The 21,268-nt window shown below is 33.6% G+C and overlaps 1 protein-coding gene across 1 annotated transcript in view; it reads left to right on the top strand.

Annotated features, from left to right (window-relative positions):
- Positions 1–21,268, top strand: part of CNTN5 (contactin 5) — a 1,390,102-nt gene that overhangs the window by 1,306,748 nt on the left and 62,086 nt on the right. The window contains exons 18-20 of the mRNA XM_058687390.1: positions 5,421–5,570; positions 17,820–17,890; positions 20,192–20,426. Coding sequence (XP_058543373.1) covers positions 5,421–5,570; positions 17,820–17,890; positions 20,192–20,426 — 456 coding nt within the window. The remainder of the gene's footprint in view (positions 1–5,420; positions 5,571–17,819; positions 17,891–20,191; positions 20,427–21,268) is intronic.

The raw sequence follows: 21,268 nt of genomic DNA, 5'->3' as shown, positions 1-21,268 counted from the left end.
TCCCCTAGATATCGGCATAACTAAATCCACATTTCCTTTAAAACTTCACTCAACTGTGTCTTCTCAATGAGACTTATCCTGATCATTTTATTTAAAATTGAAACCTGCCTGATGTGGATTGAATTGTGACTCCTCCAAAGTTTATATGTTGAAGCCTTAACCCCCAGTGAATACAGGGATTCACTGTGGTTTATAGGGCCCCTGTATGTGTGGATATAGAGCCCCTAAGCATAGGCAATTAGATATATGAGGATTCAGTTTAAGAGAGAGGTTTAGAATAAAGATATAAACTGGAAAGTTATTGGCATATAAATTTCATTTATAACCATAAGATTGCATGTCATGTAAAGTATATGAACACAAAATAAAGAAGAAAAAAGTAGGAAAATTGAGCCCTGGAGCATTTCAATAGTAAGAAGTTGTAGAAAAGAGGAAAAAGACAAAGGATACAAAAGAAAACTAACCATTTAGTTAAAAGGAAAACCAAGACAATGTGATATCCTGGAAGACAAAAGAATAAAATTCACTAAGGAAAAGGAAGTAATCAACTGTGTCAAATGCTACTGACACGTGAAGTGTGATGAAGATTGAGAATTTATCATTGATCTTAGCAACATGGAGGTCATTGGTTACCTTGACAATAGTAATTTTAGTAAAATAATAAAGACTAAAGTCTCACAAAAATGGGTTCAAAATAGGAGGTCATTTGCCACAATAAGTGGGATGCACCGTGTTTCAGTATTTGCAAATCAAGCAGTGTGATATACCACATTAACAAGACAAAGGATAAAAATCCTATGATCATCTCAATAGGTGCAGAAAAAGCATTTGACAAAGAACTACATCCATTCATGATAAAAAAAAAAAACTTAACAAAGTAAGTATTGAAGGGACATATCTGACAACATAATAAAGGCCATGCATGAAAACCCCATAGCTCAATGGTGAAAATTGAGAGCCTTTCCTCTAAGATCAGAACCAAAGACAAGGATGTTCTCTTTCACCACTTTTATTTAAAATAGCACTGGAATTCCTAGCCACAGAAATCAGACAAGAAAAATTAATAAAAGGCCACCAAATTGGTAGGAAAGAAGTAAAGCCCACTATTTGCAGATGACGTGATACTATATAGATACTACCCTAAAGACTCCACAAAAAACTACTAGAACTGATAAATTAATTCAGTATAGTCAGAGGACACAAAATTAATATACAGAAATATGTTGCATTTCTATATAATAGTAATGAAGTAGAGGAAAGAAAAATTTAAAAATAACAATTCCACTTATAGTCGCACCAAAAATAATGAAATACCTAGTCTAAAGTTATCCAAGGAAGTGAAGACTGGTACTTTGAAAACTATAACACTGATGAAAGAAATTAAAGATGACACAAACAAATGAAAAGATATTCCATGTTGATAGATTGGAAGAACCAATATTGTTTAAATGTCCATTGTATCCAAAGCAATCTACAGACTTCAAGTAATCCCTATTAAAATGCCAATAGCATTTTTTCACAGAAATACTAAAATTTGTATGGAACAATAAAAGACCCTGAATAACCAAAGCAATAAAAAAAAAAAAAAAGAACAAAGCTGGAGGTATCACATTCCCAGATTTCAAGATATACTACAAAGCTGTAGTAATCAAAACAGTATGGTACTAGCACAGAAGTAGACACATAGATCAATAGAACAGTATAAGTTTATAACAAAATAAACCCATGCATATATAGTCAATTAATCTACAACAAAGGAGACAAGAATATACAACAGGGAAAAGATACCCTCTTCAGTAAATGGTGTTGGGAAAACTGGACAGCTACATGCAACAGAATTAAAACTGGACCACATTCTTACACCATACACAAGAATAAACTCAAAGTAGTTTAAAGACCTAAGTGTAAGACCTGAAACCATTAAATTCCTAAAAGAAAGCATAGGCAGTAATTCCTTTTATATCAGCCATAGCAACATTTTTCTAGATATGTCTCCTATGGAAAGGGAAATAATAGCAAAATTAAACTATTAGGATTACACCAAAATAAAAAGCTTCTACACAGTGAATTAAACATTAATAAAACAAAAAGGCAACTTACTGAATGGGGGAATATATTTGCAAATAATATATCTGATAAGGAGTAAATATCCAATATATATAAATGCAACACCAAAAAAAAATAATAATAATCTGATTTAAAAATGAGCAGAGGGCCTGAATATACATTTTTGCAAAGAAGGCATACAGATGGCCAAAAGACACATGCAAAGATGCTCAATATCACTAATCATCAGGGAAATACAAATTAAAACCACAGTGAGATATACACTAGTCAAAATGGCTAGTATCAACAAAATAAAAATAAATGTTGGCAACAATGTAGAGAAAATGAAGCTTTGGGCACTGTTGATAGGAATGCAAATTGGTGCAGCCACTATGGAAAACAGTATTGAGGTTCCTCAAAAAATTAAAAATAGAATTACCATATGAATGAGTCATTCCACTATTGGGTATTTACCCAAAGAAAAAGGAAACAGTAATTTAAAAAGATATACCCACCCTTATATTTATTGTAGCACTTTTTTATAATTGTCAAGATTGGAAGCAACCCAAGCGTCTGTTGATAGATGAATGGATAAAGAAGATATGCTACATGTATATAATGGAATGTTAAAAAGCCATAAAAAGAATGAGATCTTGTTATTTGCAACAATATGGATGGACCTAGAGAGTATAATGCTAAGTGAAGTCAGTCAGAGAAAGACAAATACCATATGATTTCACTTATATGTGGAATTTAAGAAACAAACAGAAAGAAGGTACAAACAAACAAACAAACAAAAAAACCAGAGACGCTTAAATACTGAGAACAAACTGGTGGTTGTCAGAAAGGAAGTAGGTTGGGGAAAGGGTAAAAAGATAAAGGGAATCAACAGCACATTTCTCTTGATGAGCACTGAGTAATGCATAGAATTTTTGAATCATTATATTGTACACCTGAATCTAATATATCACTGTATGTTAATTCCTTAAAAAAAGAAAGAATGAAAGAAAACATAGACAAAACTTTTAAGAAGTTTTGTTGCAAAAGGAAGTGAAGAAATCATATTTTGATATCAGCAATTTTATAATTTGCCTATGGGTTAAAGTGAGACAAGAAGAAAAGAAAGGAATCCAGGATAACTCCAAGATCTTGGCTACAACACCCATAAGAATACAATTTTCATTCACTGAATAGGGAATACTTCAGAAATAGGAGGTGGAATTTAAGGTTGAGAACCCTATCCAAATAGAAATGTCCATTAGGCCACTGGACAAATGAGTTTGGAGTCTAGGGAAGAGGCTCATGGATGAAAATAATTGGCATCATAGCACACAGAAGGTATTTAAAACCATAAAACTAGATAAGATCACCAAGGAGTTAGTAGAACTGGGTAAATCTAAAAGATGAAAAGAAATCAGCAATGGTGACTAATAAGACATAGTCATGTCAGAAAAAACAGAAGTTATGTTTTAAAAAGTATTTCAAAGAAAAAAGAATGTGTCAAAGGATGATGTTAGGTCAAGAAAGATGAGGAACAGAGACCTGACAATAGGGTTAGTAATAACGACCATTGGCAATCTTGACAGGAGTGGTTATGGGAGAAAGCTGGAGGTAAGAGCTTAAAGGTAGGATCTCTTCTTCCCATCTTTATGTTTAGAGTGAGTAAAAAGGAAAATAATTAGAGACAGCAAATAATAGCACAAACAGCTCTCAAGAAGTAGAAACTGGATGAAGGCTAGAAGGAGAGGAAGTTTTGAGAGAATTCTGTTTTGTTTTTGCAGGGTTTTGGTGGGGAAAATACCTTCATGCTTATATGCTAATGGAAAAAATCCATTGGAGACAAAGGAGAGGGTGTACACAACCAAGATGGACTGGTTACTCTTGTCTACTATATCTTAAGAGAGCCATCCCTTCAGAGGCATAAAGTTTCCTTACTGGGGATTCAGGATTATATTAAAGTAAAAGTTGGAAGGATGTTCAGGAAGGAAAATTATATACAGGAGATTTTGCTAATAAAGGATTATGAATTCCAGAGGTCACAGTAAACAGATTTGACAGAGTAGAGAAGGAGGGGAACTAGGGCAGAAAAGGATATGCGCAGAATTCTATGGGGATTAGAATAAAAAGGATGAGGGATAACTTAGATGTCTAGAGTTGCTGAGGTGACTGACATAAACAGAAGTAAATGAAACAGTGAGGTAAGTCTTTGATGGATCAAAGCAAGTATTGATGATACAGTGTAGGCTAGGAGATAGAGAGGGCTAAGTGTCTGGAGAAATCTTCCCATGTTATATTTGGCAGGCAGCATTTCACCAAGCTATGAACTGAGCAGTGGCCTTTTTTCCCCTATGTCTTAGACTCCAAGGATGTTGCTCAGCTGCCAGTGCAGTCAGGCAGACTTTTCTCCAGGTCATTTCACTGCCTCAAAAAAATTCAGCTTTGCAGTAATATAAAGTTTGTCAGGCAGCCCACACTGCCAATGCTCTGATCATTCACCTTTCACAGAACTGATTATTTGTTAACATTCTCTTGACACATTTCAAAAGATATTTTCATGTAAAATCCAAATTCCATATTGTCATAGTAAAATTGAACAGTCATCAAATCAAGAGCCTCCCCCATCTTAACACGCTTACACAGAAATCCAGTATTGACATAAATCCAGAGGATCTTTGCATATCCTAAGGAAGGTTCTCCTATTTCCCTATTTCCACACCTGTGACAAATGTTCTTCCCGAAATATTTCCTAGACAGAGCTGAATGAACAAGAAAAGCAGTCCCAAATATAGCATATATATTAAGTAAAAAGTATTTTACTCCATGATAATTGTATTGACAATTTTGTGTTTTAATAAAATCAAACTTTAGCACAAAAATCATTCCAAGAAGAGTGCAGAGCTTCTGCTTAGATTCCACAAACCTGTTTTTAAATTAGAGGGGTTTGCAGCTTTCAACTGCCAAGTGGCTAAGCATGCTTGCCAGAACTGAGAGACGCAAACTGCTCAAGAAATTTCCCTAGAAATTTAAGAACTATTTGCTTAAATTATAGCACTAGTAAGCCTCTTATTTGAGGCTGAGAGGTTGACAAAATGATTTTTAGTGTAGATAATGGCAAGTTATGTTACAGCATTTATGTATAAACATGAAATGAAAGAATTCTAATTAACTACAACAATCTTTGATATGGACAAGTGCTTACTTCCTAAAGATTGATTTTCATTTTACTAATGAGACCAGAGATGACACCATGACCTTGTGTAATAAGGAATTATGCATCAGTTTTCTGATTCTGTTATACCTGTGATATCCTTGATCGCCATTTGTAACTGTTTCTGAGTCCTCCTAATGCCATGAAATCTCTTTCCTCTCCATAGTCCCAGAAATCATAACAGGTGACATGGAGTCAGCCATGGCAGTGGACCTTAACCCCTGGGTGGAATATGAATTTAGAGTGGTGGCTACCAATCCAATTGGGACTGGAGATCCAAGCACTCCATCTCGAATGATCCGTACAAATGAAGCAGGTAAGAATTTTGGAGAATCAGAATTCAATTTAGCATGCGCTAATCACTTTGAAAGCAAGTTGAATCAACCATGATTGCTTGCTTTAGTATAATTTTTTTTCTGGATTCACTTACCTAGACATCATAAAATTATTTCCTTTAAAATAATTATTTCATTTTATTTGTTTTCAAATCTTTTTCTTCTTGTTTCTGCAAATGCATCTAGATGCTTCAATTTCCTCCCAACCCTAGCACTCATCTTCAAGTTACCATGAAATTGAAGCAGTTAATTTCTTTTTCTAATTATGTACTCATTTGATATAGCAAATCCATAAAATTCAGAATAGATATGCCCACCTCTTTTTCTCCAGTGGTTAACAGTAAACTTTAATTTCAGTGTACTTCCTTAGAACTCTATATTGCCCTTCACCACCTACATGTCATAAATTATACTCTGCAAAGGCAAACATCATCTTAAGTTGACTTGCTGCCCCCTTGACACCTATGTGTACAATAAATATCCATCTCCTTCCTGACAGAAAACACAGCATTCTTCTGGTCTTTTGGAATGAATTATCTCTAAAATGTTTTTAATGGTCACATAGAGGAATTAGCAATTTTATTTAAAAACAAATTTTAGGGACACCTGGGTGGCTCAGCTGATTAAGCATCCAACTCTCCATTTCAGCTCAAGTCATGATCTCATGGCTTACAGGGTTTGAGCCCCGCATAGGGCTCTGTGCTGACAGAATGGAGCCTGCTTAGGATTCTCTTCCTCTTTCTCTGCCCCTCTCCAACTTGGGCGGGCATGCTCTCTCTCAAAAATAAACTTTAAAACAATTAAAAATATTAAAAAGCAAAATTTAAATATCTAGCCCAAAATCTGGAAAAAGAAAAAAAAATAAAGAAAAAAACTTTCATAAAGTTTTTATTACTTTGAACAAAATTTTATTGACTTATCAATAAGGACTTATCTCTTTTAAGGACTTATCTCTTATGTCCTATAAAATTGTCTACTAAAAAATGTCTAGTAGGGCACTAGCTTAGGCAAACACAGATGTGAATAATGCTGATGAGACCATTCCGAAAACAGAAAAAGGGGTAAATTTCAGATACAAGGAGGAAAAAAACAAATAATTTTAATATTTTTACACTCTGATAATATATGAATCTCAATCATTAGAATGTCAGTGCACTGAGGATGAGGATTTTTGTATAATGTTTTAGTGTTATATCTTCAGCACCTAAGACAATATTTTGGCACTGGTACTCTGTATGTTTTTGTTGACAGATTAAAGGAAATATTCCTTCTATTTCTTTCACATGCCCCTATTTTCTTCACATGAAAACAAGACAAAAATACCAAATGGCTAATTTATTGCACTAAGTGGGAATAGCTATACAAAAGTTATTCAAATTATTTCTATATAAAAATTAAGCAATCAAGAAAATAAAAGATAAAGTAGCCTAAATATATTGGAAAAGATTCATTCACAGAAAATCCAACTTTTCTGCTTTTGTGATTTGCCTAGTACAAGTTGTTTTTTTTTTCTGCTATTTTTTCAATAGTTTGAATTTTAAATTGAACATTAATTGCCTGGTTAGATTTTCATGCATTCATAAATCAGCCATGCTTTCATCGTGTACAGGTGTTCACTAATTAAGAGTATAACAGGTTACTCATTTCTCATTTTATGCAGTCACTATGTAGATATTGAAATGACTGCCAATATTAGTACTTATGCTCACATATTTTCTAAAAAAACTGCCTTATTTTGCATATTGTTAATTGTGTTTAAACAAAGGCAAAGATTACTGCCTAATTCAGAGGTTCTCTATAAATATTCATTTTGAAAATAAATAATCTGTTTCAGATGAATAATCCTTTTAGACTTTTATAGTATAAATCTCCTCGTACAATTTAAAAACACTTCAGCAAAAGCACTTTTATTTTTCAAGCTAAATTGCATTCCATTCAGATGATACATTCTGAAAGACCTGACCCTCATCTCTTCCTGCAGCTACCTCAATCATATAACTCAAGCCTTTCCATTTTATCATTAGTTCTATATACATGGCATACTTTATTTAGTCTGTTAAAATCTCATGGAAGAGAAAAGAAATAGCATGAAAACTGCATGCAATGCACCCCTTTGAAAGTTAGTTGAGGAAGGCTTGTACAGTCTACTTAATGCTTCTTGTACTTTGGTACCACACAGGGCTAAAACTACCAATGATGCTGAACCAAGTGTTGAGTTTTGTGTCTGTTTTATCAGGCAGCACAGATTAAAAGGGACACAAATATCCTGAGATGCCCTCTCAACTGACATACTCTGCCTCTTTTAAGTACATGCTCTGCATTTTAAAAGATGATCCTGTTCTAACGGACCAAGTAATCTCTGAAAATCAACAGAGCTACTTGAGAAAGAGAAGGTCTTGAGAAAGAGAAAGGTCTCACATTCAAGATATTGAGTTGAAAGTTTTATGTTCCTTTAAAAGTATCCTAGTTACTTTAATATTCTAAATCCCAATGCAGGTTTAGTAAAGCATTTTTACCTTGGGATTGTTTCTTTCCCACACACCAAAAAAAAAATTTTTTTTCTTTGCAGTTTCCTCTAAGATATATTTTGAATTTTAGACTCATCAAAATACTCTTAACAGTCAATAAATATAAGATAAATTGGGTCAATCTGACTTATTATTAGAATATCAAAATAGTAATATACATATGTTTTTTACTTTAATGCACATTTGTATTTATTTATTTATTTATTTATTTATAGTATAATTTTCATACAAGTTTTTGTAGATGATATATGTAGATAGATCATAGGTAAGTAGATAGATAAATAGATGATAGATAAATAGATAGATTATAGATAGATAGGCAGATAGATATAATTCTGTTTTATTTTGGAAATGTGTTACTATCATGAAACCCATATATTATTTTGGGTTGAGTAAAGGAAATGCTTTCTCTATCATTTAAAAAGAGAACACAAGAGAAAAAAAATCACATTTTAGGAAGTGAATGTAAAATATACACTACAGTAGAAATGGAAAAATATGTAAAAATGAATACAACAGCAATTTTCTTATTTAATTGAACTTTAATATTCCATAATTTATGCATTTATTTTTTTTTATTTTTTTTTTTAAATTTTTTTTTCAACGTTTTTTATTTATTTTTGGGACAGAGAGAGACAGAGCATGAACGGGGGAGGGGCAGAGAGAGAGGGAGACACAGAATCGGAAACAGGCTCCAGGCTCTGAGCCGTCAGCCCAGAGCCCGACGCGGGGCTCGAACTCACGGACCGCGAGATCGTGACCTGGCTGAAGTCGGACGCGTAACCGACTGCGCCACCCAGGAGCCCCAATTTATGCATTTATAACACTAATTGTTGAATATAAATGAAAAGGACATAAGATAGAGTTAACTATGTAATCTATTATTTAGAAAGGTTTGGTTTTCTCTGTAGTATAAAATGTTTATTATTATCAAAGCTCTTTGTATAAATCTCAATATCTGCAGTTCTTTATTTCAAATAATGAAATAACAGAAGAGCACCTGTGTGTCTGACTTCAGCTCAGGTCATGATCTCATGGTTCCTGAGTTCAAGCCCTACTCGGGCTCTGTGTTGACGGCTCAGAGCCAGGAGCTTACTCTGGATTCTGTGTCTCTTTCTCTCTCTGTCCCTCCCCACTTGCACGCTGTCTCTCTCTCTCTTTCTCAAAAATAAATAAACATCAAAAACAAATTTATGATGAAATAACAGAGATTGAGAAAGAAAGAAAGAAAGAAAGAAAGAAAGAAAGAAAGAAAGAAAGAAGAAAGAAGGAAGGAAGGAAGGAAGGAAGGAAGGAAGGAAGGAAGGAAGGAAGGAAAGAAAGAAGGAAAGAAAGAAAAGATTCTATCTTCAACCTGTAATTAAAAATTTGAGTTTTAGAATTAGGCAGATCTGTATTAATGTTATCTGCTGTTTATTAGCAGTGAAATAGATAAGATATATAAATTGCTCAAGGCTCAATTTTCCCACTTATAAAATGGAGACAATCACAACCTACTCCATTGGCTCTTTATATTAAATAATATAATGCATGTAAAGAGCTTAACATAGTGCCTGGCACATGGTAAATGCTTAATATTAGCCACTTATCATCATCATCATCATCAATGTAAATGAGTTATTACTTTGTTCAATGGAAGTTTTAACAATAGTAATTATGCATTAGTCACTTTTTTCACATTTAGGAAATATTTTCAGGTTAAATGTATGTCTATTGATAGAATAAGTATCATCCACTTTCTTGGCTTATATCTGGCTCCTCCAAGATGCCCTCCTATTGAGAAGTCTCTGCCACAGACTGCACAATCAAGTCTGGCCACTCAGCCCACCTGATGGCTTAGGAATCAAGGGAGCCTTTCAGAATGTGGTGCACAGTACACATGATGCCTCTCCTCTAAATCTCCATCTCTACCCCTGTGTAGCTTTCCATGCTGCATTTGTTATCTAGCCAGATACCAGTCTATAAGTGGATTGTGAAATTGTAGCAGTATATGGCCATTTTCTTTGTTTCTTATAGCATAGACAAGACAAAAGGAGCAGAAAAAGAGAAGTGTCAAATTAAAGAACTTGCTTAAAAAATTTGTTTCACATTCATATAGTTTTCCAGTTGCTTAGCACATTGTATTCTGACCTGCCATTCTTTCTTGGCTCTGAAATGGAAAAGGACACACACATATTTCTGGCCACAGAAAGCAAAATATTTTTTCTACATTTAATAGGTAAATGCTTGGCCAGATAAATCTGAGTGTCAAGTAGACAATCAGATGAAAATCTTTCCTAGTCTTAGGATTACATCATACATCATAGTTATGTAATTGGTTTACTAACAGACTGAACTCTGTGTAATTTTAACATAAAATAATTTTATTTTCTCCATTATGCTTCCTCTAATCTCTGACTTCAGCCCCAACTATATACATCCAAGGCATTTTTAGATATTATGGAAGTATCACTTTCAGGTATTAAAAACTTCCATTTTAATTTAAATAAAAACTTTAATCTCACATCCAGTCCATGCTTTCTCTTGTTCTTTCCCAGAATAGGCTTGAACCAAGAGCTCATTTGTCTTTTCTTTCTTTCCACTTCTTCCCTCACCTTCCAGCTGCTGCTCCAGTCACTTTATAAGCAAGATAAGAAGAAGGAGGAAAACTACTTAGGTAGTTTTCACATGGGTGTAGTACTCACATGGGTGTTGAGTGCAATGTGTAACAGCATTTGTCCACGTGCTGCTTCTTTCTCTTATAAGATGCACTGAGTTCTTTGGAGACTATCCTATCCTCTAGCAGGAAGTTTACTTGGGAGTGATCCCAGCCAGCCTAATCAAACTTACCTTCCGTAGTGTCCACTTGGCCCCCTGTAATCACATTCCTGAGCTGCCAAACTTGATGTTCTAAAGAGCTATTTTGGTCTCCACTCTGGTAAAATAGCATCAGACTGGGCCATATTGCAAAATTCTGAAGCTTGACAGCATTCAGCCAGGATGTGAGATGTAAGCATCTGTACTCTGTAGCAGTGATTTCCTCCTCTTCTCACTTAGCTTGAGAGGGAAACAACATTCCCATTTCCCTTCTATTGACAGCTAAGGATGTAAGGAGATGCCACAACACATTTTTCTACTAAACTGACAATATTTATATATATATAAACTGGAGGGTAACAGAAAAAGATCATAAAATTTCGTTTCTCTGATTCTTAGCAATTCTGTGATTTTCTATGGCCAATCTCACTTTGACAATTGAGGTTACATTTGACTCATCCCAAGTCCAGAAGACTCATTTAATTTCCTATTAAAAGTTCTTTCAATGTCCATTACCTTCCTACTTCTGAAAGGATCTTGCTTTGTTCCTATTTATACCTTCACAGTTCTTGTTCATGATAATTACTTAGGAAATTTCATTGAGTTCACAAATTATGGAATAAACACAATAAAATTAATATTTTTGTATTGGTTTTCTCTAGGGTTATGTGTATTGGCCTTGTAAATGGCATTTAATGGGGCTTTGAAGACCAGACCAAATGGGACTTGGACAGAATTACTTATAAGAGACAATTAGAAAATCTACTGTTGTCAGGCATTGATGTGTGCAGAGAAAAGACAAAACGTTGTAGGGTTCACAAATGTCTCTCTAGTATATGTTTCTAAAAAAAGATTTATTAAAAAATTAAGCATTTAGTTGAAGTAATTAAGAAAGTCTAAAAGAAAATACTATTAAATGAAGCAGACAGTATTTTTAACTAATGAAGCTACTTTGGCCTAGGCAAGTTTTTTCTACAAAATATATTCAAGAAATAGGTCTCCATTTTCAGAGGCACTTTGCAAGCAGAGATAGTAAGTAATTTTAGCAAAAGCCTTTATAAAAGAAATCTGGCTAATTTTTAGGCATGTGCTTTTTTTTAAATGTTTATTTATTTTGAGAGCGAGAGAGAGAGAGAGAGAGAGAGAGAGAGAGACAGAGGAGGGGCAGAGAGAGGAGAAAGAATCCCAAGCAGGCTCTGCACCATCAGCACAGAACCCTATGCAGGGCTCAATCTCACAAACCATCAGATCATGACCTGAACTAAAATCAAGAGTCAGATATTTAACCTACTGAGCCACCCACATGCCCTGGGGCATGTGCTTTTCTGATTAATAGCAAAATGATGGAAGAGTTGTAGAAGACTTGAACATGAAAGATAAAAGAGTGATGAAAGGTTATCAACCCAGGAGTAAATGTGAGACACTCAAGTATGACTTTTCATATCTTCCTAGTCCCCATAATACTATATACCAGTCATAAATCATGAACCATGTTCAAGCTCTATGCTAAGTACATGTCCTTTATTATATCATTTCATTGTCATATCAACCCTCTAAAGCAAGAAGTGTTTATCCCCATTTTACAGATGAGAAAACAGAAGTAGAAAGTTTTAAAAACTTGTACAAGGTCACCACTTAAGAAGTAAAGCTGGAATTCTAACCCTTCACCAAAGATAGTGATTTCAAGTTATCTTCCCCCCCCCCATTTCCTTCTTCCTCTTTCATTTTCAATATCCTCTTTCTACCACATACATCAACAAATCTCTTTTAAAGATTATTTTACCCATCCTCTGCTTCTACTTCCTTGGGGAGCCATATAAATAAAGCTAAGAGAATATGAGTTGAGGTAAACATCATTTATTGTATATATTAACCTACTGTGCTTTTGACTATTGCCATTTATGAGAAGGTTCATAAATCAGAGAAATCTTACATTTTCTAAAATATCCTCTTTTGTAAATAAAAAATAGCATCTTGCCTACATTTCCAAGTTCAAACAAATTTGAAAGCATCATTCCCATGGTACTATCAAAACAATATTATCCAGATTTCCAAAAGAATAATTTCTTTTGAGATTATATATGTGTAGACTCAATGCTAAACTTTTACTGTTTATCATAGAACACTTCACCATTTTCTCTTTTTGAAATCTAAGTAGATAATAACATTACATAGTATTTATAAATATAGTTCCAGGTACTATGGTAAATAATTATGAAAAAAACCTTAAAGTGTAGGTACTATTATTATCTCTGTGAAGCAGCTGAAGGACAAAAAGTTAAGAAATATTTTCAACTAATCAACTAGAATGCTAAGCTTGAGATCCAAACCCAGATCTTTCTCATTCCCACAAAAATGTATTTCAATTTGTGCACACACCTTATCTATCCTAGTGATAGGAGTAAAAGCATTATTTGAACTCTTTAGGATACACCACTAGTACTTTTTGGTTTTAGAAACTATTTAAATTTAACTCTTTTTATCAAGTAAACTTAAATGATTTTGAGTTAACTGAAATATTTGTGTGCTACATACTTCAATTCAGGTAGGTATTTTTTTTTTTTAATTTCCCTCTTGACTCCCACCATTATCTTATAAACAATGTCCCTTCCTTCTTTCTATTCTTCTGTATCTTGGTTTTCAAATCAGTTGCTGGATTACCATTAAGCTCTTAAATTATATAGCCTCTCCCAGATCTCTAATAGAGCTGTATCATTTAATAGGCTATGTAAACATCTACTGTAATAAATATTAGAAAGTTTTCAGGAAAAAAGAAGATTGGTAAATGATTTTATATTATCTTCTTTTGTTTAGTTTAACATGAATTAAAGCATGATATTAGCATGATTGACTTTTACAAACTACTGACTTTTTCAAAGTATTACACTTATAAAGAGTTCTTGGAGATTCATGCCTAAAGTCATGCATGCTTAAATTAAAGTACTATATTTTGGTCTCTTTGAGTGTTTATAACAATATTTCTAATGTATAAGTTGAAAAGTGACAATAGTCTATATTTCAACATGCCAAATAAGGCACTAAAACAGCAAAGCATTTTCAGCTTGTGAGAAAAGTATTAATTACATTATCCATTTATGGAACAGCATTGCTCAGATAGAAACAGAAGAATTAGAGTTGAACCCATTAACCATGCATGTAAACTTTATTCTCTAATCCAATAAGCTCATGACATTTATCAGTAGCAAAACAAGGGATAAAAGCATCTAGCTGCTTAATTCTAAACCAGGTTTTTGTTAACCATATTGAAAATGTATTTAATTTTTCAACAAATACATCTTTCTCTCCACTCAATGAAAGCATTTATTAGATATTAATTTTATACTTCTAACAAGAATTATGGAACTTGATACCACAAGGGCTCTGAAAGATTAAGTCAAATCTCTACATACCATGAATATGTTTTTTTGTAAATAAAAGGATATAATTAAAATAAATGGACTCCAAAGTGTTGACTGAAGTGATGACTGTGTCTCACCAACTTCAAAAGGAAATGAATGAGCATAGGTTCCACTGATCATCTGTATACAATTAGGAAATTTAAACCATTAGAATTAGAGTACCCAATGAAAACACTGGGATCTTGACAACAAAATACAATGTCTGATGTCTAGCTATTAAAGCCTTAATATTTCTTTTTTGTGTGTTTTCTTTTTTGGTTTTATTGAGATATAGTTGGCATATAACACTGTATTAGTTTAAAGTTACAACATAATGAGTAAGTTTATTTAGCATCCATCACCTCACATAGTTACAATTTTTTTCCTTGTAATAAGGATTTTTAAGATCTTTCAGCAACTTTGAAGTACACAATATTGTTAATTATAGTCACCATCCCATATATTACATGCCCAGAACGTTTTATTTTATAACTGGAAATTTTTACCTCTTGACCACCTTCACCCATTTTTCCCACCCACCATTCTCCACCTTTGGCAACCATCAAATCTATTCTGCTTCTAGCAACCCCATTTTTTTTAGATTCCACACATAAGTGAGATCATACAGTATTTCCCTGTCTGGCTTATTTCACTTGGCATAATGCCTTCATTTCTGACAAAATAATATTCAAGCATGTGTATTCTATTTATCTATTCATCTTAGGATGGACACTTAGGATGTTGCTATGTGTTTGAAGACTTAACTTTTCTATGAGTAGTTCCTATTATAGCTAGTGAGATTTTTAAATTAAGAACAGTTGATTTTATAGACATATACCATTAAAATTTTTTAATGTTTATTTTTGAGAGAGAGAGAGAGCGCATGAGCAAAGGAGGGGCAGAGAGAGGGGGAGACACAGAATCTGAAGCAGGCTCCAGGCTCTGAGCTGTCAGCACAGAGCCCAACATGGGACTCAAACCCAAGAACCACAAGATCATGACCAGAGCTGAAGTCAGATGCTTCACTGACTGAGCCACCCAGGTGCCCCTAGACACATATTATTAACACAGTGAACCATAATACCTTCTTTGTTTCATTTATTATATGTTAAAATTGGAGATCAGATGAGAAAGAGCAGGATCTTACTCTTTATATTAAATTGATATGGGCTATCTTCTCTTGAAAAGAATTTAGCAGTAATAGGAAAACTTCAAAGATTGATTTCAAATAATAAAAGAAATTTTCCAATATGGATCATTTATGGGTAATTTGATGATGAAATTACCCACAGAAAAACAAATCACATCATAGAAGGTGTTATATTGCTTTCCCATTTCCTCAAAGTAGAAATTTTCACCAAATATTTTATTAGTTTGTTTTTCTTTTTTTAATTACAAAGTTAAAATATTTGAAAAATATAAATGTATTTTCTAAAAAATAAAAGCATTAATGGACTGTGGAACAATATTACCAAGGCTTCAGAAGAAAGGATAGAATAGTCACTTGTGTTTTATTCTACTCGTGTCTTTTAAATGACTTTCAAGAGATGTTTACTGGAGAGCCTACAGCTACTCTCCAGCTCTAAGCTAAAGGTTACAAACATCCTCCTTTTGGGTGATGTTTGATAGCTGAATAAAATGGAAAAGAATATTCAGTGCCTATTATTTCCACAAATCCATGATTATAGGGAAAGTATCCTCAAGGAAGAGGATTCAAAATCCTAAGTTTAGGGCATAACTTTAGTGATTCCAATGTAATAGACAAAGTAAATATCTCTGGTAGATAATACTCATAATATTATTTAACTGTTGTCAAAAATGAATATGAAGTGTGTGTGTGTGTGTGTGTTCATTCATTTTTTACAAATGGTACTATGAGAAGCCATAGTAACATTGTGTCAACAAAATAATTTGCTTATCTATTTATTTGACTTGCATTGATGATCACAACATTCATAACTCTGAGATTAGCCACTGAGGGGATATTTGGAACCTTAGATCCCTGTTCTTTTATGCATACAGTTAACCCAGCTCCACTCCTGTGTGCCTTACCCTATGCCATGGACTAGAAGATAAATTTAGAACTAGGACTATATAACAGTGTCTTGGGGACCTGGTGTCAAAAAAGATATGTCATAGGTTGCTATATTTAGCAATAACTATGACTACTAATAAAAACTCAAATTAATAAATGATTTGCTTGCTCTTTATATAAATTAGTACATATCACAGTTATTGCTTTGATACCATCATTTTTTCTCAGTTGAATATTTTGTGATTTCTTGAATGAGAGACAAAGGGGTATCCAATTCCATTTAATTCTCAGGGAATTCATGAGAGTGAACTCCACATATGAATAATTTTAATATATATGTCACTGTGAAAGAAAGATTGGTAACTGCTGCTGTATATATCCTTCTACTTGTGCATGAGCAAGATGAGGACTCATGTTCATGGAGAAAAGTGCCCAAAGATACTGAAATTTAAACCCTGGTGAATAAAAGTCTTTATTCAGTGGAGCCAATTATATATTCACAGACTATTCTCTCCCACCTCCTTTTTTTTCCTTTCGAGTGGAATATAAATTCTGCATCAGTTTTTCCTGTACATAAAATGCTGTATGAATATCTACCAGTAATTAATAACCTTTCATCCAAGTAGGTAATATATGAGAGTGAATTTATTGTTTATGAGTTTATCGATATCATTTAAAAACTATATGCAAGGATATAAAGGCAATGCTGAAGTGTAAAATTTTTAATGCGGGCTCATAGCTTACAAAATGATTTCTTTTAATAGTTTTTTTCATTTAACAGTTCTTCATTTGAAAATGTTCCCTTTCAACTGCAGGTTTTGTGGTTTGGTGCAGTGAAGGAGAAATTTATTCCTTTGAGACATTTATTCTTTTAATAGTTATTCATTTGAAAAAATTTCATCGGGTAGTTATATATTTTACAATTTACAGGAGATTCACTCTTGATAGTTTTTTTTTTTAATGTTTATTTATTTAAATAGGTTCTCAGTCTATGGAACTGTTGCCATATTTCCTTAAATTGGAGCTTCCTGTGGGTTCTGGTAAAGCAGTAATAAGACAACCTGTTTACTTTCTAGGAGCTCTTCAAGCCTTGAGACCACAGGAGAGTCACATCATTAGAAAGGAGAGAATTTTTAGAATGAAATTTAACCATTAGTAGATGTCCTTAACTATAGTGTTAATTACGATCTCAATCTTACTACCACAGAACGTTTACAATAGGATTAGTTTGGTACTGCATTGTATGGCCATGAAAAATATATATAAAACTCTCCCACATAGATTTGAAAGCAGGGTATCTGTCACAGACATTTTGTTTTAATTAATATGGAATATGACCATTCTAACTTCAAATTTTAATTGTTTGTTTTGGGATTTTTCAGAACATGAGTAGTGTCAAAATATATTCTTACAAGGACTCTCAAATTAAACATCTATTTATTGTCCTCACTCTGGCCTATTTTTAATCCACAGTTCCAAAGACAGCACCCACCAATGTAAGTGGAAGAAGTGGAAGAAGGCATGAGTTAGTCATAGCCTGGGAGGTAAGAAAGTCTGTACTCAGATATCAAAACTTGTTGATTCCTTAGAAAACAAGGCTACATATATGTTCTGTACTTGGTACAGAGAAACTGAAGAATTTTGGTTTGAATGAGGTTAAGAAACACTTTGATCATATATTTCTCAGATGAATCTTGCCAACGTGAACCTGTCTCATTTCATATCCAGCCCCAGTTGACTTTTCTCCAAAACTAAAGAAGTATGTCTTCCTGTCATATAGCTATCTCAGAATAAAGTTTGGATAATTAAAACACATCCTTCCATAAAGTACTTCAGATGTTTGTTTGGCTTAGTTTGACATTTAACTATTTCACAAATAGTACACTTACTAAAACCATTGGGGAAGAAGAAAATGACTGCCACTGAATTTGTGGAACAGTGCCTCGGCTAGTAAGGATAATAACCCTATTAATAAGGATAATAATTTTTCTTCATTTTAAAAATTATGAAACTGAGGCACAGTACTTTTCCTGATAAGTAGTGAAATTAGGACTTTGATTTTGTTCTCTTGTCTCCCTCACTATATGATCTCTGAATTTTCTTCTATAAAGGAAGCAGGGAAGAGGGGGTGTGAGAGATACATTTATTTCCTGTGAAGCTACTATCCTTTTATTGATGCTAGATTACCTCATTATCAAACATAACTATATAGGTCACAGAACTGTTCTTTAGAATATGAAAATGTAAAGTAAATGGAAATGTCTACTGGAACAAACTGGACAAATACCTGATAGTCTCTAAAAGCAATGATAAAATGTACAGAAAAACATTTCCCACAAAGTAATCTCCATGAGCATATCCTCTGTCTTGTTATCCTGTCCATCCCCTTCTTCCTCAGTAAAAATTTATTTCTTATTTTAGATTTCTGCACAGGAATTAACTTCCCAATACCTGAACTTCACTGAGATCAAATCTCTTTAAGTAGAATTCTCATCCTTATGAGCTTTGTGTCTCAGACCCAGCTGCGAAAAGAAGCATACCAAAGACTGGGGGTGACTTATACATGCCAGAAATTTATTTCTCACAGTTCTGGAGCCTGGAAATTTAGGATCAAGTCACCAACAGATTTCAGTCTAGTGAGAGCCTGCTGTCTGGTTAATAGATGGCCACTTTCTCACTTTACCCTCACATAACAGAGGAGCTAAAGAACTCCCTGGAGTTTCCTTTATAAAGCACTATTCCCCTACATATGTCTCTGCCCTCATAACTTGATAACCTACCAAAAGCCCCTACCTCTTAATACCATCGCATTGGGGATTAGGATTTCATCATATGAATTTTGGGGAGATATAAACATTTAGTATTTTGATATAATAGGCTTTGTCTCTTTTCCTTTACTCTATACACTTTTCCCTTAAATCAAAACTCAAAAGAAAAAAATGTTGTCAAGTATTTATTGGGTATCTACTATGTATCAAGCATTAGGTAGGCAGTGTAGTAACTGCTCCTTTGACTAACTAGTCAACCACAATTACTCCTTTCTATAGTGTACAGTTTATGTCCGTTTTATATGTAAGCATATAGTAAGAGTTATTTGAACAAATACTATTTTGTAATGTCTTCACATTAATAAGCCCAAAAACAAATGAAAAAGAAAACACTATAAAAAAAAAAAAAAAACTTCTTACAGGGGCGCCTGGGTGGCTCAGTCAGTTAAGCGTCCGACTTCGGCTCAGGTCATGATCTCACTGCTTGTGAGTTCGAGCCCCACATTGGGCTCTGTGCCAACAGCTCAGGGCCTGGAGCCTGCTTTGGATTCTGCGTCTCCCTCGCTCTCTGCCCCTGCCCTGCTCACACTCTGTCTCTCTCTGTCTCTCAAAAATAAACATTAAGAATTAAAAAAAAAAAACTTCTTATGTTAACATCTCCTATCTTTTCTGTGCAATGGGCTCTGCAGAGCATTACCAACAACCAGATTTTTCAGACTACCAGACCATATGACAATTTTCCCCAACATGTTGCATTCTAGTATGGAACGTTAATTTCATATACATGACAAACTGGTTTAAATTTGTTTCACTTCAAGAGTTTTCAGTATCCTTGATACTCCTCTTAAATATCAACTGATATTATTTAAGTTTTTATCTTTTGCTTTTAACCCCTTTTAAGTTTCCAAAGACTGTCAAGTGATTGTGCTATATATTGGCTTCCAGGGGAGCATTAGAGATTTGAAAGTCTTCTTTTCTCTGGTTATCCATAATTTGAAAAAAAAAAATGAAGTTTGGTAGAAATGGCTTTTTGAGTCAATTATTTTACTGATAATTAACTGAACTTTTCTTCTTTAGCCAGTATCTGAAGAGTTTCAGAATGGGGAAGGCTTTGGCTATATTGTAGCTTTCAGGCCCAATGGAACACGTGGCTGGAAGGAAAAAATGGTGACATCCTCTGAAGCTTCAAAATTCATTTATCGGGATGAAAGTGTTCCTCCTCTTACTCCCTTTGAAGTGAAGGTTGGAGTTTATAACAATAAAGGAGATGGACCTTTCAGTCAGATTGTGGTTATCTGTTCAGCTGAAGGAGGTCAGTTTCTTTATTCTTATAATTTACATGCAACATTTTATTAATGCATGTTATATGCATGAAACATTTTTGTACGTATATTAGAAAGTACAGTCACACAAAAAGAGAAAATAAAACTTACCCATAGTTTCATTACACTTTTTAGATGTATTTTTTTCAAAAATTTTCCAAGTAATTTTTATTTGAAAAATTGAGCAGTCTATATGTGTTGCTTTATGTCCTTCACTACCTAACAATATATGGGAAATATTTTTCCATGATAATAATGATATTAATAATGCCTATAGCGTATTCTGTTCTCTGGATGGACATTTAACCAGTCACCTTTGGTTTTTTTATCTAGATAATTTTATATTTTAACCCACTAAATTTAAATGTATGTGAACTAAATTTAAATAAATACTTCATTTACATGACCAATAAATATTTATTATTAACCTCATAAACAAAATATCATACTGATAAAGAAGTACCAGACAAGGACTTCATTGGAAATTCTTCACATGATATGATGAAATCCTGATGATAATCTTGTCTAACAGACATTATTATCCCTATTGTAGAGAAAGAAATTGATGTTGAAAAGTTAAGGAACTTGCTAGAGGTTACATACTTTGTAATTGAGAATTAAACCGAAGTCTGTCTAATCATTAAATCCTTGATGTTTCTCTAACATGTTGTTTTCATATACATAAACACATTTAATTCTCAAGATAAAACTACTATGTAGGCAGGACTAATTAAGCAGGATACCCATTTTACAAATGAGTAAACTGTAAAACCGTGACATACTTATGGTTACAGTCAATAGGTGGTGGTGCTCAGGTGTGAACTCACCTTCC

Source organism: Neofelis nebulosa, chromosome 10 (genome assembly GCF_028018385.1).
Source record: "Neofelis nebulosa isolate mNeoNeb1 chromosome 10, mNeoNeb1.pri, whole genome shotgun sequence".
NCBI lineage: Eukaryota > Metazoa > Chordata > Mammalia > Carnivora > Felidae > Neofelis > Neofelis nebulosa.
The sequence above is the reverse complement of the archived record's forward strand: the minus strand, read 5'-3'. Positions and strand labels throughout refer to the sequence as shown.